This window comes from Sinocyclocheilus anshuiensis, unplaced genomic scaffold (assembly GCF_001515605.1).
Source record: "Sinocyclocheilus anshuiensis isolate Anshui unplaced genomic scaffold, SAMN03320099.WGS_v1.1 scaffold78, whole genome shotgun sequence".
NCBI classification, from domain to species: domain Eukaryota; kingdom Metazoa; phylum Chordata; class Actinopteri; order Cypriniformes; family Cyprinidae; genus Sinocyclocheilus; species Sinocyclocheilus anshuiensis.
In genome coordinates this window covers 2172193-2196604 of record NW_015544250.1, presented here as the reverse complement: position 1 = coordinate 2196604, position 24412 = coordinate 2172193, and the positions used below count along the sequence as shown (strand labels likewise).

The 24412-nt window shown below is 34.6% G+C and overlaps 2 protein-coding genes across 3 annotated transcripts in view; both read right to left on the bottom strand.

The window, feature by feature from the left end:
• LOC107697915 (ubiquitin-conjugating enzyme E2 J2) overlaps positions 1-1217 on the bottom strand; it is a 6449-nt gene extending 5232 nt beyond the window's left edge. The window contains exons 1-2 of the mRNA XM_016498780.1: positions 1018-1217; positions 385-515 (exon numbers count right to left, since the gene is read on the bottom strand). Of these exons, the coding sequence (XP_016354266.1) occupies positions 385-515 (131 nt within the window). The 5' untranslated portion in view covers positions 1018-1217. The remainder of the gene's footprint in view (positions 1-384; positions 516-1017) is intronic.
• Positions 1218-2300: 1083 nt separating this feature from the next.
• LOC107697914 (arf-GAP with coiled-coil, ANK repeat and PH domain-containing protein 3-like) overlaps positions 2301-24412 on the bottom strand; it is a 71789-nt gene continuing 49677 nt past the window's right edge. Inside the window, exons 11-26 of one of the 2 annotated variants that reach the window (XM_016498778.1) lie at positions 17125-17237; positions 15996-16047; positions 15393-15493; positions 15162-15273; positions 14220-14428; positions 11032-11101; positions 10822-10916; positions 10520-10737; positions 10239-10340; positions 9190-9291; positions 8857-9077; positions 8584-8693; positions 7768-7878; positions 7061-7122; positions 3027-3129; positions 2301-2960 (exon numbers count right to left, since the gene is read on the bottom strand). In XM_016498778.1, the coding sequence (XP_016354264.1) occupies positions 2954-2960; positions 3027-3129; positions 7061-7122; positions 7768-7878; positions 8584-8693; positions 8857-9077; positions 9190-9291; positions 10239-10340; positions 10520-10737; positions 10822-10916; positions 11032-11101; positions 14220-14428; positions 15162-15273; positions 15393-15493; positions 15996-16047; positions 17125-17237 (1788 nt within the window). In that variant the 3' untranslated portion in view covers positions 2301-2953. The remainder of the gene's footprint in view (positions 2961-3026; positions 3130-7060; positions 7123-7767; positions 7879-8583; positions 8694-8856; positions 9078-9189; positions 9292-10238; positions 10341-10519; positions 10738-10821; positions 10917-11031; positions 11102-14219; positions 14429-15161; positions 15274-15392; positions 15494-15995; positions 16048-17124; positions 17238-24412) is intronic. The other variant, XM_016498779.1, reaches the window with a different exon arrangement.

Here is a 24412-nt window from a genome sequence, read left to right as displayed (position 1 = left end):
CGTCACTTCACTTAAAAAAAAAAAAAAAACCAAAAAAACTTTTGAATGGTAGTGTATCACAGTTTCCACAAAAATATTATATATATATATATATATATATATATAAAACATTGAAAATTAATCAGATTTAAAAATAAATTAAAACTGAAAACACTTATTTTAAATTGTAAAAATATATTTTTTTAAATTATATTTTTACTGTATTTTTCTATTAAATAAATGCAGCCTTGGTAAGCATAAGAGACTTCTTTCAAAAACATTAAAAAGTGTTAATTATTCCAAACGTTTTGACTGGTAGTGTGTGTTTGTGTGTGTGTCTATGTATATAACATATAATATAATATAATATAATATAATAAAAGTTTTGAAGGAAATTAAATATACCATTCCAAAATGTTGGAGGGCAGAGGTTCAGCACAAATGTACGGGACTGGATCTTTCTTAATGCGCAGGTAATCCTGTTTTAACCGCTGTGTTGCTGTGGTTGGGGCCCTCTTGTTTAAATTGTTGCTCATCTGGGAAATCACATGGCACTCTCAGTTACACAATACAATCCGAACACTTCCTAGTGTTCATAAATGAGACAAATATGAAAAACAGAAGATTTACAAGTAACTATATGTAAAGCCTGAGATACATCAACACTACTCAGATCATGTTTGTTAACATTAATTGCAACCATATTGTTATGACTGTCAACAATTTAAACAACTGCTATTTAAAACAACATGGTGGCACATGTTTACTGTGCGGTTAATACCTTAATAGCCAGCAACTGTAGCCAAAATAAGACAATAACACTGACAAACGGGTGTAAATATGACTAAACAAAAACGATACGAGTAAACGGAGTGTGTTTCAAAACCTAGTGAGCTGCCTATCAAGACATAATCATTCTAAACGTTCAGATTTACATTATGATGTCAACAAATTCTGTCTAGGTAGATAGTTTACTAGGTTTTAAAACACAGCCTTAACGTTACACACCGAAAGGGGATTTTAACGGTTCAGTCTCACCTCTTTCAACGCCCTCCACGGGATCGACCACGGTCAAATTGGGGTGATATATTGATATCCCTTTTATTTCAGAGTGAATACGTCCTTGATAAACTTTCAAAAATAACAAAAATGTAGCTCTTCGGCTAAGGTGTCATCTATCCCCCATTCCAATATGGCTGCCGCAACACCAGGAAGTGATGAGGTAAAAGGGAAAATAAAAGTTCTGAAAAGCGCTCGGCTGCCTTTCAAAATAAATGCCTGACATGATTAGACCGAGTTGCACTCGCATGCAAAAAATGTATGTGGATTTAGGATTAGGAATGAGATTTTTAAATTAAGAAATGTTTGAAATAAGAAAAGCATTTGTGCAGCATTGTGTCGCCGAATAATACTTTCATCAACATTTAACACATAAAAAATTAATGAATGAATGAATTAATATAAAACATTATTTATACGTAATGTGTAGCAGTCAGTAACCACAGTGATTTCACTCTAAAGAACCGAGTCATCAGAGTCATTCTCTCGGGAATCAGACTACAGTGCTCGACCTGTGTGTTAATGAGTCACTATTAAGAACCGACTCATTGGAGTTATTTGTTCGGGAATCAGACTGTACTCGTCGCCATAGATGTTTATGATTCATAATAAAGAACCGATTAATTAGAATCATTCGTTCAGGAATCAGACTTTACTGTTCGGTCTGTGTGTTTATGATTCACTGTAAAGAACCGGCTCATAAAAGTAATTGGTTCGAACTTCGGAGAATGGACAACCCTATATGTCCTTGATTCACTTTAAGAACCGACTCACACGATTCATTCGTTCGGGAATCGGTTTACTCGTCGAACTGTAGTTTTTTTGTTATTCACTAAAGATAAAAAAACATAAAAGATAAAGAACCAGTTCACAAACGAGGCATTCGTTTGGGAATCGGACAACTGTGATCTCACTGTATGTTTTTGATTCATTACAAAGAGCCGGTTCATAAGACTGATTCATTGGTCCGGAATGGTTGAAATGTCAAACTTAACTTCACGTGGACACCTGAATGTAAGGTAACTCTCAGTCCTTAATGTCCGACAAATTACTTGTCCATCTTAATGGCCAAACTTACTTTGTCTTCAGCCAAAATACATGAAATTGTGCGGGCAAAATCTTTTTTTGAGACATTTTTATGGAAAATATACTGTAACCAAAAAAAATATATATTATTATGCAGCAAAATTGTCATTTTAATTGACAATTTTTAAAATCTCAAAACCAGCAGATTGTTTTAGATATATTTATTTCCCACAACAAAAGGTCCACTCAATGTTTTTGCATTTTTAACAAAATACCATAATTTTATGATATATTATCAATTTGCATCTAAAAAGACAACATACAATATCTGTATTTGAATTTGCAATGATTTATAGTGGCTGTACAGATAAAATATAAAGACTACACCAGTATAGTCGATACAAAACAGTACATTCATCACTACAGCAACAGACAAAATCACTGCAGATTCTCCAAAAACAACTTCCCTATTTCAACTGCTTTAAAAACAGAAAGAATAATCAGCGCCGGATATATTTAATTATAGAGCATAATAATAGTGATGCTTGTAATAATAGTATTGAGATAATTTTTGTGATCATGAGCGTGCATGTTTTTTTTGATTATATGTTTTAACAGTTAAACCATAAATGGCAGATATTTTGACATTTAGTGCTTAATTAAGTGCCTGTTACTGTCAATGGCTAAAAGAAGAAGAATGCAAATGAAGAAAATAAACACCAAACAGTGGGGATAAGTCCAGCTGACCCCATAAAGATACAAAAATAGCATTCAAATCAATGCAAACATTCAACACGTCCATAATTATCGTTTAAAGTCCACTTATGATATCAGCCAAAGTGTCTTCTGCTCCAGCTTGATTGGTGACCAAAGTTTAAAAGTTGATCTGTCACACTCTAGATTAAAAAAAATATATATATAACATTTATTTTACAGATGCCTAATAGATATCATCTAACTACCTGAAGGAGTGACGGAAGTGAACACTCCTCCGTTTCAGCTTCTCAGGATTGTGGGATGCCATATGGGAAAACTCTCGGAAAATGTCCAGGTACGTGGCATCACCTAAAATGGGATCAAACACAGTTAATGTGACTGTACATATAACTCCTGAAATGCAGCTGTAATGTGAATGGATGCTTTTGTATAAAATTGATGTAAAAAGATGGTAAATATCTTATGTTGGAAGCTTTACTAATGCAAAAGCAGGTCTCTGAATGGCAAAGTATAGAGATCAAGTCTATTACAATAACAGTGTTTTCAGAGGGTTTTAATGCACTTCAGAGATTTAGAGTTCGAATTAAAGGGACAGAAACAGCACTATGCAGCCCCATCAAAATGAGCCTTCTTGTGCCGTATAGGGTCTTTGTACTGTCTGGGTAACCATGGCAACAACTGAAACTTTGAAGGGGACAAAGAGTGGGTTTGAACACTTTGCTAAACTGTGTGAATTTCTCATGCTTGAGTTACAATGAGGAGACTGTCCCTGTCTTCCCAGGATGGGTACTCATGCGTACTGACTAGTGTCTGCCCAACAACCATTGAAAGAGAGATTCTAAATAAAAGTCGAGTTCTGTCCCATTCCTGTTTAAATAGAAGTTCTATTGAATTTTATAAATTTACAATGAAAGTCTATAGGACAACCATAAACAAGTTGCTTTTTTGTCAATTATTTAATAATAATAATAATAGACGTTCAAAATATTGGGGACAGTAAGTTTTTTTTAAAGAAATTAATACTTTTATTCAGCAAAGAAGCATTAAATTGAACAAAAGTGACGTTTTTCACAAAATATTGGGCAGCACAACTGTTTTCAACATTGATAATAATAATAATGTTTCTTGAGCAGCAAATCAGCATATTAGAATGATTTCTGAAGGATCATGTGACACTGAAGACTGGAGTAATGATGCTGAAAATTCAGCTTTGCATCACAGGAATAAATTACATTTCACAATATATTAAAATAGAAAACAGCTATTTTAAATTGTAATAATATTTCACATTACTGATTTTTCTACATTTTTAATCAAGTAAATGTTGCCTTTGTGTGAGCATAAGGAACTTTTAAAAGTATATATATATATAAAAAAAAATGTACCAACCCTCAAACTTTTGAATGGTAGTGTATGTTTGTATTATATAGTTAATAAATAATATATAACTTTAACCCTCATGTTCTGGGGTTTGATTCAGTCAGAGGACATTTGAATAAAAATGATTTAATTTCAAAATGAATACTAGTATTTTAAAAGTAGAGTGTAAGGTCTCTAGGATCCCAAACAGAAGAACAGAATCTGAGGGTTAAAAAAAAACTTTAAACAAGACCTCACAAGAAAAACACTTACAGCAGCAAAATCAGTAAGTTTGTGAGTTAATGCAGATGGTTATGTAATATTGCACAGTAACTCAGCAAAGCACTACAGAGAAGAAAGAGGCAGGAGAAGAGAAGGCAAGCACAAGCAGTTAGTACTTCAGTCATGTTTCATTTATTGCCATGATTCTTTTCTGTTTAGGAGGAGAGAACAGATAAAAGGGCAAGAGCAAAAAGAAAAACAGAAGTTGCAGAGGTTCTAATTTACAGAAGAATGCTCAGTTATACAATATTCAGACATATTTTATAATGACGCCGACATGAAAAGAAAAGCAGAAATATGAAAGCAAGTAATAAAAGAGGTTATGAGCTACAGCCACAATCAAGAACATATCTTGTTATACGGTATTTTTTTTTAAATATCGGTGCCCCTTTGGCTGCATTCTTCATAAAATGTCATTTGTTTGTCACTTCGGGAGTAATACTCATTTGATATTCACAAAACAAAACGTTCATGTTAAACAGAAAGTGCTACAATTTCATTGGCCAGAGAGAGAGAGACAAAACACACCAACCAATGACCTTTCACCCCAAACGTGTCAGGGAAAACTTTACAGTACTCTAGCCTGTTCACAAACTACAGACAACACATGTATAAATGAATTTTCTCTCAACAAGTGCTGTTTTTGTCTGTGCTCTTTGGTTGGGATCTTGAGTATTTATGACTCCCAGGAATATGTAGTGTTTATATGACATCACATGTTAACTTTCTTACGGTGTCATCCAATAGTTAAGACGTATATCATGGGAGTTCATCTTTTATCCATAAGTTTTGGTGAGACGTTGAGACTGTATTATGAGAGTTCATTTACACGCGCAGATTCATGAAGGACAAAAAGCAGCAGGAAACCAAACAGACCAGAGCAACGGCAATCAATGCACTAAAGAGATAACAGAAATGAACAAATAAAAATAAAACTACCGCATTATACATTAACATATACACTACCATAATTAACATATACACTACCATTTAGGTTTTGGGTCGGTATGATTGTTTAAAAAAAAAAAAACTTTTATTCAGCAAGGATGCATTAAACTGATCAAAAGTGACAGTAAAAGATATTTATTATGTTATAAAAGATTTCTATTTCAAAAAAATGCTGTTAATGCTTTGCACTTTCTATTTATCAAAAAACCCTGAAAAAATGTATCATGGTTTCCACAAAAATATAAACGGTTTCCCATATTGATAATAATAAAAAAATTCCCAAATCAGCATATTAGAATGATTTCTGAAGGATTATGTGACACTGAAGACTGGAGTAATGATGCTGAAAATTCAGCTTTGCATCACAGCAAAAAATTACATTTGAAAATACATTAAAATACAAAACAGTTATATTAAAATGTAATAACACTTCACATTATTTTTACTGTATTTTTCATCAAATAAATGCAGCCTTGATGAGCATAAGCGACTTAGCATTACAAAATCTTACTGACCCCAAACTTTTTGAATGGTAATTGTTGAATTTATCACCTAGTAATTAAATTGGCCTTTCGGTTTTTGGTGTCTGAACTGGAGTTTGGTTGTGAACGGTAAAATGAATAAAGTATATTAAGTTACAAAAATACAATCGGTTACCACAGTACAAAAAAAATAAAATCATGTCGTATCATTGCACTATTGCTCTGGGCGGTACTCAAAAAAAGCATAAAAATCCCGTTTGAGGCATTTTATACAACATCATCCAAAAAAAGCGAACAGAAACAACAGTGGAGCTAAGAAAAAGTGCAAAACAGTGGCCTTTCAGTCAACAAAAATTTTCAGTTAGTAGATTAGACATTTTATACATTTATGACATATAATGTTTTTGATCCCACTCTCCCTCATGCGTTTGCAAGCACAAAACACAGTTTTAAGCGCCCCATCCCTGTTTAAACCATGTGTACAAACATGCCACTAGAAGAACACTGTTAGAATAGATGGACAACTGCCTAACATACTGTATAAAACAGTTTGAAGTGTACAGTAAGTGAAGAGTGAAAGTACAGCCAGGTGTGTGTATAGAAGCTAATGCTGAAGGTTAGTTCATTAAACGACTTAGATACACTAGTAAGGGCTCTGTAAGATCAGCGAGTGTGATAGTCTGTGTAATCGGTATTTGACCAATACCACCACAATTACCTCAATCACAGGTCACTTTCATTTTATAAAGAATGATACAAAAACTGTCTTGAAATGAGTAGCATCACTGCTTGCTAGGCCAAACTATGGTGGCCAGTCAATCATGTGACTAATCTGCAGCATGTGAAGTGGTCAAGCTAGGTAACCAGATCTGGGACATGGTTAACCAGCCCTAACCAGTTTGAGAAAGATGGTCCACTAGGTTAAACTCAGCCCCATGGGCTGCAAGTTCACCTGATCAATCAACTAAATCAGCTTGGTCCAATTCTGACTAGACAGCAACCATTTAAAACCACCTGAAGCTGGTTTAGCTGGAATTCCCAGAAAGACTGGCCCGTCTTTACAGATAAACACACGGCAGGTCTTGGTGGGAATGATGGGAAAAAAGCTCTACGCTGGGCTCTCTAGCACTCGGCTATGTTGAGACAGATAAACTCTTGTATGCATCTCTTATACTGCTGCTCTGTGGGACTGCTGCTAGAATATTGACCTGGCTGACTGAGCGGACCCTCCGACTCGCGCATCTCCTCGTTCATACGTGCTAGACGTAACCTGTCGAGAAAGAAATAGAGAAAAGAAACAAAGAGAGGTTTGGTTTGGAATCAAACTTTGTACAATTGTTTATATACACTACCATTCAAAAGTATGGGGTCAGTAAGATTGGTAAAGTTTTTTAAAGAAGTCTCTCATGCTCATTAAGGCTACATTTATTTGAGCAAAAATACAGTAAAAACAGTAATATTGTGAAATATTATTACAACTTAAAATAACAGCTTTCTATTTGAATATACTTTAGTATGTAATTTATTCCTGTGATGCAAAGCTGAATATTCAGCATCATTACTAGAGTCTTCAGTCTCACATGATCCTTCAGAAATCATTCTAATATGCTGATTTGCTGTTGTGCTGCTTAATATATTTGGTGGAAATGTTATGCTTTTTCAGGATTCTTTGATGATTATAAAGTTCAAAATAAGAGCATTTATTTGATATAGAACTCTTTTGTAACATTATAAATGTCTAACCAAATAAAAAAACTTTAACTTTTGACTATAATGCATCCTTGCTGAAAAAAGGACTAATTTCTTTGATAAAATAGAAGCTTTCTGACTCCATACCTTTGAACGGTAGTGTAAATACTGTCTGGGTAAAACTTGCATGAGCAAATACACATGCATTGGAAGTTTTTTAACTTACAGAGTAACTATGTCAGCGTTAGCGGCTTGAACCGCTATGCTCAGTGGGTCCTGGCCATCCTCATCACCATCATTCTGGGTCGCTCCTCGTTTCAGGAACAAACACACTTGACTGGAAACACAAGATAAAGAAAATGCAGTTGTAGAAAAGCTTCCATTTAATCTGAATATTCAAGCATTGAATATTTAATAATTAGCTTGATGCGAAGCTGCATACGCAGTAAGAGACCTGCTAAAATGCTACAGCATCCGAGAACTTATACCAGAAATAATATTGTGCTACCATGTTTTTTGGAAATCTTATCATGATATTACCGTTTTTTTTATTGGATATGCATCATCATAACATGTTCGTTGGACTTGTACCAATGTAAAACCATGGAATTCTTTCAAATGTCTTCCATGGTATTCTTTCAAACTGTGGTACCTTGTAAATACCATATAGTATTACCAATACCAATATAGTAAATATTCAGTACTACAAGTATGACAAGTCCTCCTGGGAAGTTTGTATTTTATGGGTTGGGAGGTTGTAATTACAACATCAGGTGCATTCAAATAACTTTGGTTGGAGCAAGATGAAGTACTATTTCTGCATAAAATTCAACTATATTTTTAAAAATATATATATTATTTTAAATCTATATTTCTCACTGGCACACCCATAACTCAGAAACACTTTCCCGCTCATAATTATGACTTTGTGGTGACATTCATGTCTGTTCATCTCATATACAATCTGCTTGACATTCCAATGCACCAAAAGACAGCAAAAGGCATCTGTAAATCTGTAAAGAGTGTGTGAGCATGCACTCACCCAGTATGACCTAAATATGTGGCGTGATGCAGCGGGCCTCTTCCCCTGTGATCTCTTTGGCTGACATCTGCACCATTTTGGAGCAGAAACTCGCAGGCTATCAAGGAACCCTGGATGTTGAAAACCAGAGGATTAGGGCTTTACAACCTCAAAACGGCATATGGTTATTTAACATTCCATTAAAGTGAGCTGGAAGTTTAAAATCAATTCTTATCTAGGTTACTGCTAATATGTGCATGTGCAATGCATCTGAATGTTTTTGTAATGACTCACTCCAATCACAGCCTGAATAAGGGGGCTTTTCCCCTCATCCTCTTCATTCACTGAGTTGACGTCAGCTCCATGTGCCAGAGCTTCAGCCATGATGGGCAAATTTCGTGCCCGACAGGCCTTATAGAGTAATGCTCCGGGATCCAGTTCTCTCAAATCTTCTGGATCTGATGCCTCTGGCTCCAATTCAGCCTCATTACTGGAGTCTTCAGACACCTCACACTCTGAACATTACAAAAACACATGTAACACATGATCCATCTGCTTCAACAGTCAGTATGGAAAATGAACACTTGGTTAACACCATCAAGTCACACAGTGGTTCAGTTCACTCACCCTCCTCTGTGACACTGTCCACCACAGACTCAAACACCAAGACGTCAGTGCTGCCGTCAGTACTGCCACCTAACCCACTGTCACTGCTCAGACCTGCAGGACCAACACAAGCCCACCGCGGGCACATTACACTCTAGAGCATCAATAACACCCAATGTGCATTGACGGCAAACATGACAACATGATGAAACTATGTGTCACAGTTACACAACTATATGAAATTGCACAAAAAAAAAACAAAGCAACAAAGTAAAAAATGGAAAAGGAAAGCACAAAAACAAAGCAAAAGGCAAAGCAAAACAAGTAAACAACAACAAATCAAAACAAAACACAGACCAGCAAAAGTAAATAAAAAACAAAGCAAATCCAAACAAAATAACACAAAAAAACTAAAGTAAACAAAACGACAAAAGTGAACAAAAAAACAAGAAATGTAAACAAAAACAAAGCAAATTAAAATAAGGCAAACCCACAAAATTAAACAAATAGAAAAAGGCAAAACAAAAAAAAACTAAACCAAAACAAAATGCATAACAAAGATAAACAAAAACAAACCAAAATGCAAGGCACAAAAAAAAACCAAAACAAAAAAACAAAACAAAAGTAAACAAAAACAATGCAAAACAAAACAAGAAAACAAAACACAAATCAACAAAAGTAAACAAAAACAAATCAAAGCAAAACACAAACAAAAGTAAACAAAAGCAAAGCAAAGCAAAAATAAACAGAACAGAACAGAACAAAAGTATACAATAACAACACAAATCAAAGCTAATTAACACAATGCAAAACCACAAAAGTAAACAAAAACAAAGCAAAGCGAAACACAAATAAACAAATGTTAACAAAAACAAATCAAAGCAAAACAAAACAAAACAACAAAAGCATACAAAAACAAAGCTAATTAAAACAAAATAAAACACACACACACACATGCACACACACAACAACAAAAGTATAAAAAAAACCCAAAGCAAAACAATGCATGAAACAAGCAATTAAACCAAATATGGGACCAAACATTTTTTTGGCCAGAATATAATACTTACTGTGAGGTCCTGAACCAGTGTCAAAATATGAAAAGAGGGTGTCCAGCTCATCCGGGCAAAAGAGGGATTCCCGTCTGAACTTTCTCTCCAGAGCAGCAGTTGCTGAAAGTTGGGGGAAAAAATAGGAAAATGTCACTTTTTAAAAAAACTTACCATTTAACACATCTACTATGGCAGTTCCCATAATACCATGGTATTATCAGCATGGTAAAGTCCAAAAAACATGGTACGATCATTGTACTTTCTTGCATAGTAAAACAAACATAATTTTTATTGATTACCTGAGGAAAGGGTTGCAGGAGATGCACTGCCTGGCTCCTGTCTGTATTTGCGGTGTGTTTTGGGGACGGTGGTGGCGCTGTTATGTCTCCTGCATTTCCTGGAGTTCCATCGGCGCTCCGATTTTCTCACGCCGTTGACCAGAACTTCACTCGCCATCATCTTCTTCAGGAACTTCTTCTCCACATACTTCGCTTTGATCCAGGCCTCCTTTTCTTGCCTTAAAATCAAGGCAGCAATTAAACACTCAACATTCAGATGCACAGAAAAAGAGCCACTTGTATTTGTGTCCCTCATCACTCACCTGGAGCTGTTGGGTCCCGGTTTCTTCAGGCCCTGCTCTTCACAGCTGCCTTCATAGATGTGGTTGATGATACTGTTTCCTAGTTCACACATCAGCTGCATTATAACAGAACAGACAGCAGTTATTGTCAGAGCGTGTTTGCTCATGTCACAGTTAAAGGTCATCCAAGAGAAATTAGAAGGAAAACAAAATCTGGATATTTGAGCAGACCTTCAGTAACTCTGGTTCCCATGAGTCCAGGGTGAGAGAACGGACCTTTGAACAATGAACTCCCAAACTCCTGTGAAAACATGGAAAAACATTGGTCCAAAAAAATTTATTTTGTTGGTTTGTTTTACAACACAAATGCCACAACTCCAGTCAAATGTTAATTAGAAAAAACTGTTATCTATACGTTTCATTATTAATAACAAAAATACAAATTTCAAGTATATTTCTCTCATCTCTATCTGCCATCTTGAATGCTTGTCAAAGAGATTGTTTTCTCCACAAATTATATATGCAATGCTGACATAATGCAAAATTATTGTACACACAACCTAAAAAAAGATGAAACCACATTTGCTATTATTATCCATTGTTATTAATATTATTAACCCCTTAACTGTCACCGTCCCAGTAATCATCATAAATTATATATAATTTGAAAGCCAAGATTCATCCTGTAAAAACCATTTTGAAATCGGACACTGCGTTACCATGGAAATGGTACTTTAAAATCTTTTGGCAGTCTCCTCCTCCTTAGTGTGCAGTGTCAAGTGTCATATTACAAAATGCATTACACTCTTTTAGAATCAAACCTTTTTATAATCTTGACAAAAAACATATTATTGGAAAGGTCTGAGTCTCAGAATTCCATATTTGGTGGTTATTTTGAGATAGAAGTAATATTGATGAGATAGAAGTAATATTGACAGAGAAATCTAGACATTTGTGACAGACAAATGCATAAAAAAAAGTTAAATGGAGTTTGGATGGCACCCGGTGGCTGTTTGTGGTATAATGCCCTATATACAATCTCACAGGAACCTCAATTTTTTTCATATCAACTTCAAATTTGGAACATAACTTATTTAGACATAAGGCTTTAATTTTATACCAATTTTAGAGTAAAACCTGTTATGTAAAATATTTATTAGAAATAAAATAATATAAAACTAATATAGTGAATTTTATTTACAGTAAATTTAAACTTACAGTGGTGTGAAAAAGTGTTGGCCCCCTTCCTGATTTCGTTTAGGGGGCAAACACTTTTTCACACAGGGCCATGTAGTTTTGGATTTTGTTTTCCCTTAATAATAAAAACCTTAATTTAAAAACTGCATGTTGTGTTCACTTGTGTTATCTTTTACTAATATTTAAATTTGTTTGATGATCTGAAACATTAAAGTGTGACAAACATGCAAAAAAAATAAGAAATCAGGAAGGGGGCCAACACTTTTTCACACCACTGTATATCACTTTTTGATACTTAAATTTTTTGAAAAAAATCCACTTTTGCAATAATCTGCTGATTTTCTTCTTTACAAAGAGACCAACCTTAGGTCTGTATTCCAAAGTGTTCATAACTTACAAAAATGTAAGTTTGGATAGTGCACTTTCATGCCTATTTAAAAAAATGGGGGGTGACAGTTAAGGTTAATAACCTTAAAATGTACAAAGTTAATAACTTTGCAAAAATAAAATTACATAATGATAATGATTGATGTTGTTTTTATAATTCTTATTAATTTTGCATAACTTCCATCAATATGATGATGGTTACTATTCTTTCTTGTAGTCTAATGATTTTCTATTTATTATTGCATTAAAAAAACTGAAATAAAACAATAATTAAAAAAAACATTTTGCATACAGTATCTGTTACTGGACTCAAATACACAAATAAAAAAGCAGTATCAGCCAATCTCTGATTGTAAACTTGAGAAAGGTTTCTGGTCTGAGCTGCTAAAGTTCTCCAAGGGCTTCAAACTCCCACCATTCACTAACAATTCAAGCAAGCTGTTTCCCACTCAAGCTGAGGAAAGCAGCACTGGGACGGCTGACATCACTAGACAACATGCTTCCCTGAGAGGAACAGCGGCAGCCATAAATGTGCATTCTGCCTACTAGATCAGCACGTTTCCAGGCAACCAAGTCAGAACGGGCAAAGACTGTGTGATGGTGTGCCACACTGTCTGGAGCAACAGTCTCATGTGAGCTCAGAGTGAGAGGTGTGGCATCAGAAAGAGCATGGATATTCATAAGATAGTCGAGACACGGCGGACTGCATAAACAGCCAGCATGTCTCATGTTTTGAAACAGAATCTGATATTCAGTAGGTCAAACTCTTAACATATCTCATGAACTCCTTAAAGGGGTCATATTATGGAACATATGATTTTACTTGCTCTTTTAAAATCAAGCAAAGTTCGAGAAAGGGTGGGAAATGGTCATGTTTACTACTGTTTTTGCTGCAAGAAACCACAAAAACTGTCAAATTGTAATTACAATCTACTATTACCTATACTTTTCATTTTTGAATTTATACACAAAGTGTATACACAACATCATAATTTATGTAAAATAGTTTTGCAGTGGGAACGGATAAATAATAATAATAATTAATAATAATAAACAATTTTCATTGCAAATTTTTTTGCATAAATCGCTAATTATTATTATTATTACTATTACTAATATTATTCAACAATTGTATATTAATCATAATAACAAGAAATATTGAATTATTATTAGATTATTCTATCATTGCCATTACAAAACAATGTTGCATAAATTGCTAATAATTAATATTACTGCTATTGTTATTATAATAACAACATATATTTTAATATTATTATTAGAATATGATTATTCTACCATTTCCATTGCACAACAATTTTGCATGATTTGCTAATAATAATAATTATTATTATAATATAATATTATAATAAGAACAGCAACAACAACAATAATAACAACATATTAATTAGTATTATTATTGTTAATAGATTATTATAATTCTACCATTTCCATTGTAAAACAATTTTGCATAAATTGGTAATAATTATTTTTATTATTACTATTACTATTAATATTATTATTCAGCCATTTCCATCTTTTGCAAAAAAAAAAAAATTCATATATTGCTAGTAATATTATTATTATTATTATGTTGATGCCTTGATATTTATCACTGTGTTTCTGGAGGAAATTAACCGCAGTCGCTGACCTCCTGACAACTCTATGGTCGCTGGCTTGCCTCTAATGAGAGAATCAGATCTGACCTAATCCAATTAGGAAACCCGACTGAGCCAAGGGGGAGTGACACAACGTGTTTACAGTGGCTGGTCACGGGACAAACTAAACTCAGATATCAGGTATAATGGATCATGATTATGATCTCTTCTATGCCTTACCTGTGAATGCCGGAGCACTCGATGCAGAGCAGGATGCCCAGATTGATGCTGGCCCAGCGCGGCTCAGCCTGCCCACAGTCACAGCACTGCTGGTTTCCCGGCAGACACAGGATACGCTGCAGAATGCTCTCGCCCCTGCCACTGCGCTCTCTGGGCTCGTTTGCTGAGTCTATACTGCTGATGGAGGGCGAAGCGGTCCGGTCCAAACGCTGGAGACAGACACAAAAGAGCACAGAGTTATTTGGGGGAAAATATAACATATAACAGCTTTAAATGTCAGTAGCACAAATTATAACAGACTTGGGAAGTCTGAATCATTTATGTGAATCAGTTTTTTTGAACTGTGGTTTACAAACAATAGGTTCAAAACACTAATTTACTTGATTCAGTTGTGTTCATCAAAAAGGTTTTCAAAAAAATCCTCTAATTATTATTATTATTTTTTTTTTTATTTGTAATTTTTTCAAAACTTGAAAACTACTTATTGTTATAATAATAATTAATAGTACCATTATTGTTTAAAAATAGTACATTTTATTGTAGTCTAATAATTATTTATTCTTTTAAGGAATTAGTTCAAAATACTCAATCAACAGTTCATTTGAAAAACATTTTGCAACATTTTATTAGTAAAATGAAAATAATAAAACTATATATTTAATGTTTTTTTTAAACTGTATTTTACTTGCATTTTTAATCTACTTGACAACAGTGAAATTATGTTTGCTTATGTTGTTTTTAAGCCAGTTCTACTTGAATATCGTCAAAAGGTTGAAAAATAGGGATGCATCATTTTTGAAGCTTTATTACACAGGCTTATTTGAGTATAGAGTGACTTTGTTACTGTTTCATTTGTTTTTTATTTATTTGATTAATTTTTTTCATTGATCAAACCGATGCTCATCCTATGTTATAGTGATTTAGCATGTTGACTGTACAAACCTCAATGTAATAATTGTCTGGACTCTCTCTGTACGCTGAGGCGATGCTGGCTTGAACCGCCTGGATCCAGGCCTGCCGGAGTTTCTCTGACTCTGCCTGTAGCATACAGCTCCTACAATATACATCCATACAACACAATTACTACTAGTTATGCAGCTCCAAAAGTCTTTAAGAGCAAAATGATCATCTAAAGTCTGAGCTTTACTGCACAGAAGCTGGTTAAGGACTCACTTGGTGGGCGACACGACTTCAAAACAGAACCTCCTCTCGATGTCTTCACAAGGTTTGACAGAACAGAGTCTCAAGTCCTCCACAACAACCGTCAGCGAATCCTGTGGAAGATGAAGACGCTTCAGTGAGCCTGTAAATTGGCTGACTTGAAGAAAAGCGCTCTAAATAATCCTATTTCGCTCTGAAATGCATTAAACAGCACTGCGTCACAGTGATTTAAACAGACTACCTGAGCAAGCACTTCGGCAGAAATAAATGGATATTCTCCAAATGGATGAAGAGCAGGCAGCACTGTGTGCATGCATTGATTTGTCGGGGAATGAGTTTGTTATCTTCAAAAAGACTGAGTGCTCTGGAGATATGCTGCCTGGCTAAACTACAACTACTGTATCTAACAGCGCAGTGACCTGTGAGGTGAAGAGTCACCATCATTGATTGTGAGCTGAAGAATTCTGCTGATACATGTCGTTGACCACAAACTCAGTACATTCTCTCTAGGTACTGTATAATGAAGCTGCTCGTTAATATCAAAGACAGATTACTTAAGCTGTCTAAACTGCTGTGACTTATGTGTCCACTTACTAAATGCTGATTTGAACTCACCTTTAGTTTCTTCTGATAAACCAGCTGGCTGTTTTGGATGGAAAACCACCGCCTGAAAAAAACAAAGCAATACAAGGATATAAGAGACAAGGAATTAGTTATTAATTACTTATTTTTATAAATGTAATAACTAATCATTGGCATGCTGGGTTTCAAACATTTAAATAATACATAATTTTACTATATAATGATACATTTATATTATAATGATTATCTACTGATATTTTTAATTGGATATCGATATTGGGTATTTAATAGTGCATGGTCATTTCCACAATTTTTACTTTTATTACCTTTACTGTCATCGAACTTAAAAGTTAATCTTAAAAAATATATATATTTTAAATAATTTCATAACACAATTGTTTAATAAATAACAATTTAAATAAATAATATTCATAATAACAATAATAAAAAACAATTTAATAACACTGATATTAGAGTTTATTTAATGGATATCGATATTGAATATTTAATAGTTCATGCTCACTTCCTTAGTTTTTACTTTTATATTACTTTTACTATCAGTAACTCATTAAAAATTATTCTTTAAAAATATAATTTTAAATAATTCAATAACACAATTGTTTAATAAATAATAATTGAAATAAATAAAAACAATAATAAATTATTTAATAACACTCTTGATTGTAATCAAGTCTCGAAATTATTATGCATTTTTTCATACCACACTTTAATGTTGTGATGCCTAAATTCACTTGTAGAATTTAAATGGACTAATTTTAGTTTTTAATATTTTAATTTTAATTTATTTAGACAGAATAACATAGAATTTGAATATCTATAACACTAAAATAATATCAGTATCAGGCCAGAATGTTTATGCAACATATCAGTGCATCCCTAAATAATTATGATTTTTTTTTTGCTTGCATATTGTTGCATCCCTAAAACCCAACCATGACCTAGTTGCATGCCTGATTAAAAGCAAACTAGGAATATTCAGACTCATGATCAAGCGATATGGGATTTACAAAGACAGATTAATTTCAATGGACAAATTAAATTGATTAAAATACATTAAAAACATGATACGTGTGTATATAATTGGTTCCACTCAGTCCTGAATATCTGCTTAGATCCTTGCAGTTAACCAGATTCAACCTACCTGTTCCATGTTTTGAAGGCGTTACTGGCCCTTTTGAACAGATAGCCCTCCATCACCAATCCGTTGGGCGCATCCACGTTAAACTCCAACTTTGGGTCGTCATACACAAAGTCCTGAATAACAAAACAATAGTGGAGCATTAGAACAAGAGATAAACATCAAGTGAAGGTCAAATACATGAAATAAGCTCAAACCACCAATGCAACAAAATACATTACATTCTGCCTGTGGTAATGCTTCATTATTAAACAGGAGGGTGTAAGAGGAGCAGATGCACAAATTCATGCACAACACTTTCTCTCTATGCATCTACAACACACACTAGGAGTGACTCATCCAACGCTCTCAGATGTCCCACCAGAGCTTTTTGAAGATGACGCAAGCTGTTGCGTAAGCATGCGAGCATATCCAAGCGATTACCAGCGATGAGCTGCACATATTCACACTCACCACTCACAATAATGGCCTGTTTTCGCAGCACACTCAATGCTCTCAACTCTGTATCTGAGAGGTGAATCATCATAGGAGGTCCTTATGGCAACAACCTCCTCCGTTCAGGTCATTTATATTGATTATCTCTGAGTGGAGGAATGATATGCTGTCAGCTGGGCTAACACTTTAGCCATCACATGTGCTTAATGGTATAACATTATAAACCCAGTGAGACATCGAAAGCACCAGGAGGACGCGATTCCAGGGGAAAGACTTTAATAAAAGTACAGCATTGGATTTGAAAGTTAAATGTAGAAAAAACAACTGAGATCGAACGAAGAGCAAATTGAAAGGTCTTCTGATAAAAACACCCCCTAATGTCTCCTCTAGAATTTCACAACAGACCTCAACTGTCTCAAACTGTGCTCAGATTTACCAAAATACCTAAATATGCAATCAAAAGTCAGAGATCTTAATATGATCTCATTAACTTTCAAATACTAAATGACATAAACCACTGGCCAAAAGTTGGGAATAATTAAGATTTGTAATGTTTTTGTCTCTTATGCTCATGAAGGCTGCAATTATTTAATCAAAAATACAGTAAAACAGTAATATTTTGAAATATTATTACAATTTAAAATAACTGTTTTCTTGTTTAACATATTTTCAAATGTAATTTATTGCTGTGATGGAAAGCTGAATTTTCAGCATCATTACTTTAGTCTTCAGTGTCACATGATGCTTCAGAAATCATTCTAATATGCTGATTTGCTGCTCAAGAAACATTTCTTATTATTATCAATGTTGAAGACAGTTGTGCTGCTTAATATTTTTGTGGAAATTGTGATACTCTACCATTCAGTAAGGTTTGGGGTAAGTAAGAAAGAAAAAAGTCATTTATATATTACAATTTTTATTTAAAATAGATTTTGCTCATTTATCTTTCTATTTATCAAAGAATCCTGAAAAATGCAGCACAAAATTGGTTTCCACAAAAATATTATGCAGCAAAAACTGTTTTCAACACTGAAAATCATAAGAATCATTACTAATAATTGAACGCCAATAATACCTGATAATAACTGAGCAGCAAATCAGCATATTAGAATGATTTCTGAAGGATCGTGTGACACTGAAGACTGGAGTGATGATGCTGAAAATTCAGCAATATTACAGTTTTACTGTTACCTCTTGGAAAAACATAAATAAATCGTAATTTTTCCAAACTTTGGTAGAGTAGCTGTTATCCACATTCGTTTTCCAGCTCTTTACTCTTATTGTGCGTCAACAATTGCCTCATCTGTGTCTATTCCTAAGGACCTTTAGGAGAAACATTAAAGACAAAGTTGATACTTGAAAGAAACATGTCCTAAAGAGCAACTTTAGCCCAATACAATCAAAACAGCACTCTAAAAAAATCATTTGTTAAGTTGTACATAAACATTTTTGGAGAATGTTTACAAGAAAATATTATTTCAGAGTTGGATTCCATTTAATCCAATCTGTAACTTGCTGTTTCTTTGTAATTAATAGTGAAATTTAGTATCAATTTCTGAGCAAAAACTGTTGAAAGTAAAGTAAAGCCTACACCAATTTTTTGTCAGCATGTGTTGTAAACTGCACTGACGCCACACTGATTAGAGATAAACAGGGTCATTCAACACGTCTTCATTACTAGATCATTTCACAACCCAAACAAACATCCCTAAAAAGTTTCAGCCCTCAGCTTCCTATCTGTCTGTGGCAACTTTCAAAGCGTTCTGGCCTCTCTTGAACCCTCTGAAGACCTCAAGATAAAGCTGCTTCAACACTTCAGCAGCAGGTCTGACAGAGAATGAAAGAGCTCTTTGAACACAAACACTGCACTCTTGCATCTTAAACAAGATTGCGCAACATCATTCGATGCTCCCTGATTAAATACGCGAGACACTGCAGTTTAATATAATCACGTAAGATATAAAAGCAAACAACCACCACCCAGAATACAGCAGTAACCGCTTAGCAAACCCCCACAGCACTTTAGCATTGTGGTGTGGTACATTTGCTTCAGAAAATGTAAAGCTCTAGTCTTTTCTTCTGCTTAAACTGGTTGAGACAATAAGGCTTATTTATAGTCACTCATTTTACCCAAATCCACAGCAGGGTGACTGTTCAAACATTCGCATTCATTCAGTTGTGTCTCCTTAAAGCCAGAGACTAAATGCTTCACTCAAGTTCTGAATGCTACAGAAAACACCCTCCCTTTCACTAGCTCTGCTGATTTTCTGTGTTCCCACACACTTAAATACACATGCATGTAATGCAGTTATGCTCCCATACCTTTAAATCTATTAAAGTAGAAAGATTAAGGTTAAAAAAAAAAAGATAAAATAAAAAATCATATAGAAAAGATATATAAAATTCGTAAAAATAAAAATGATATAATTTTCTCTATAGTTTCATGCAGCGAAAGAGAGAAATAGATATAAACGTACTGTAAAAAAAGTTGAATTTTTTATATAGTAAACAGCTTTATAAAATTTGTACAAATAAAAATCAATATATAATTTTCTGTAGTTTTGTGCATATTATAGATATAGATATTCTGCATACAGAAAATCAACCATATAATATTACACAAACATGAAGTGTTATTATATAATAAAATAGTACATAATATATGTTATATACTATAACTCACACACAATCTAACATATAGAACAGAATTTTAATATAAAACACCAGTCTACAAGAGCAATTTAGACACATTTTTAGTGATGCTTAACTGCAAAACTACCATAAAAAACAAGTACATGCCTTTATATTTTATAAATATTCAAAAGATTAATAGGTAAAAATCCTTAAAAGGCAGAGAAGGAAAATGTAAAGAGAATAACTAACTGCAATAATGCAGCAACTCACCAAAGTGAAGTCCAACTTGCTGAATATCTTCATCCTTAAATGTTTTATGTATTTTAAAATCATTGCATCCCCTGGAAGCGGCTGAGCTCAACTAAACGGGTGTGGAGCCCAATCGAGCGTGCAGTTAATGCACTGCGTGAGTCACGCAGCCTGGCAGCTCTCACAGTCAGCTGTGGAGCTTCAGCAGGGTCGATCATGTGTGATTCCACCTGCCCACTGCTGCCCGCTGCCTGTGCTAAAGCTCATTAACATACAGCTGCCGGCCCACGCCAGACCGCAGGAATCACCGCACAGCCACTAACACATCACACTTTTGATGGGACTTTATAAGAACGTTCTTTAATAATATTAAATACTATTATAACAAACGGCAAACAGATTATGTGCAAGCAAATAGTTAGAAATATAATTCAACTATAATTAAATATAAAAAAAATTATATAAAATATATAAAAATATGTTAAATATAAAATAAATAAAACATAAATACAATAACTTCAATAATAAATATTATTATTATAACAAACTGCAAACAGATTGAAATGCCATTAAATTATACTGAAGTTTAATATATAGTTAAAAAATATGTTATATAAAATATATTACATATAAATGTGTAAAAATGTAATAATATAAAAAACATCAATATTATAACTTTCCTAAATAATATTAAATATTATAACAAACTGCAAACAGATTAAGCACACGCAAATAGTTAGAAATGTCATTAAACTATTTAAAAAATATATTGTAATATAAAATAAATATATAAAAATATGAAACACATTATATAAAATATAATTATTCTGTAATAATATAAAGTATTATTATAACAAACTGCAATCATTATGTACATGTAAACAGTTAGAAATGTCATGAAACTATATCTAAAAATATATTTAATATTTATATTTAAATATATGAAAATTATATATATATATATATGTTTTTTTTTTCTTCTTTAATAAATGTTCAGTCCATGACCCATCATGCCTGTCACAACAAAACTAAGCTTCATTTGACCTCCAGGGTAAACATTATACTCATTATCATATAAAAGAGCAATTAACCAAAAAAATATGAATGTTCATTTGTTTTTAAAAATGAAATAAAAAAATTATATTTCAATACCTGTCAGCTGTGGCTGAAGAATCTTCTGTGCAGCATCTCACAAAACATTGTAAGACTGCAGAAGACTAGCGGCACTATTTTAGGATCTGCCGATGACGTGTGAGCTTATAAAAGCCATCATCTGTTTGAACTACAAAGCCTATCAAAGTTTAAAGTATTTCAGTGGGATAAAAACACAGGATCAAATATTAAAACTCAAATTTAGGGCATCTTATTTGTAGTGAAGTGCTATGATGCCATAAGAACTGCAGTTTGACTTGCTGGGCATCAATGGAGACTTCAAGAACGTCATGCTCACTTTATTCGATACTGTAAAAAATACCATCTCTATCTACTGTAATTACAGAAACACCATATAATTAATCAATCTGTGAAACATCATTAATCTTCACATCACATACTAGGTGACGCTCTTCCTTTTGAGATGGCTGGCTGCGATCCTGCAGATCTTCACTGCAGCACAAGCTGTAACTCACACATAAATATCTTTCGATTTGAATTAACACACAGAGCTGATTTATGTTAATGAGTCAGCAGTGCATGTGTCAAAACACTATCAACACTAGTAATAGTTTGTTAAGTATGCCAGAAAGACAATGTGCCTCGCTGTACAGTAGGTGCTACCAACTGTATTCAGTAAGAACAAAATTAATACAGAAAATGTTGCTTCTGCTTATTTGAAATTGAGAACTCAAAACACCATAGAAACCACTTAACAACTGCTTAGAACACCCTAGCAAACACTAAATACAGAGAATACTTTTAGATGGGCTCTTTTGTCTTGGACCACCTAGCAACCACTTAGAACATCCTAGCAACTACTTAGCAACCACTCAGAACACCATAGCAACCACTTAATCCAGAAAGAGACATTAGTGTGGGCTCTTTTGAATTGAACCAGTAAGCAACTACCTAGCAACCACTCAAAACACCCCAGCAACCACATAGCAACCACTTAGAATATCCTGGCAACTACTTAGCAACCACTCAGAACACCATAGCAAACACAATCCAGAAAGAGGCTTTTAGGTGGGCTCTTTTGACTTGGATCAGTAAGCAACTACCTAGCAAACACTCAAAACACCCTAGCAACACCTTAGCAACCACTCAGAAAACCGCAACAAACACTTAATACAGAAAGAGACATTAGGGTGAGCTATTTTGACTTGGACCAGTAAGCAACTACCTATCAAGTAGCAACCACTCAAAACACCTTAGCAACCACTCAGAACACCCTAGCAACCACTCAGAAAACCGCAGCAAACACTTAATCCAGAAAGAGACATTAGGGTGGGCTATTTTGACTTGGACCAGTAAGCAACTACCTATCAAGTAGCAACCACTCAAAACACCTTAGCAACCACTCAGAACACCCTAGCAACCACCTAGCAACCACACAGAAAACCGCAGCAAACACTTAATCCAGAAAGATACATTAGGGTGGGCTATTTTGACTTGGACCAGTAAGCAACTACCTATCAAGTAGCAACCACTCAAAACCCCTTAGCAACCACTCAGAACACCCTAGCAACCACTCAGAAAACCGCAGCAAACACTTAATCCAGAAAGAGACATTAGGGTGGGCTATTTTGACTTAGACCAGTAAGCAACTACCTAGCAACCACTCAAAACACCCTAGCAATCACTTAGCAACCACTTAGAACACCCTAGCAACCACTCAGAACACCCTAGCAACCACTCAGAAAACCGCAGCAAACACTTAATCCAGAAAGAGACATTAGGGTGGGCTATTTTGACTTAGACCAGTAAGCAACTACCTAGCAACCACTCAAAACACCCTAGCAATCACTTAGCAACCACTTAGAACACCCTAGCAACCACTCAGAACACCCTAGCAACCACTCAGAACATCCTAGCAACACCCTTGCAACCACTCTGACAAGCTAGAAAATTAATACTTGTATCAACAAGCTATAAATGCTCACAATACATTATCAACCACCCAGCAACATCCTAGCAACCACTCAGAACAACTATAAAATGCATTATTTTGTTTACAGCCACCCAGAACACCCTAGCAACATCCTAGCAACCACTCAGAACACCCTAGCAACCACTCAGAAAACCGCAGCAAACACTTAATCCAGAAAGAGACATTAGTGTGGGCTCTTTTGAATTGAACCAGTAAGCAACTACCTAGCAACCACTCAAAACACCCTAGCAATCACTTAGCAACCACTTAGAACACCCTAGCAACCACTCAGAACACCCTAGCAACCACTCAGAAAACCGCAGCAAACACTTAATCCAGAAAGAGACATTAGTGTGGGCTCTTTTGAATTGAACCAGTAAGCAACTACCTAGCAACCACTCAAAACACCCCAGCAACCACATAGCAACCACTTAGAATATCCTGGCAACTACTTAGCAACCACTCAGAACACCATAGCAAACACAATCCAGAAAGAGGCTTTTAGGTGGGCTCTTTTGACTTGGATCAGTAAGCAACTACCTAGCAAACACTCAAAACACCCTAGCAACACCTTAGCAACCACTCAGAAAACCGCAACAAACACTTAATACAGAAAGAGACATTAGGGTGAGCTATTTTGACTTGGACCAGTAAGCAACTACCTATCAAGTAGCAACCACTCAAAACACCTTAGCAACCACTCAGAACACCCTAGCAACCACCTAGCAACCACACAGAAAACCGCAGCAAACACTTAATCCAGAAAGAGACATTAGTGTGGGCTCTTTTGAATTGAACCAGTAAGCAACTACCTAGCAACCACTCAAAACACCCCAGCAACCACATAGCAACCACTTAGAATATCCTGGCAACTACTAAGCAACCACT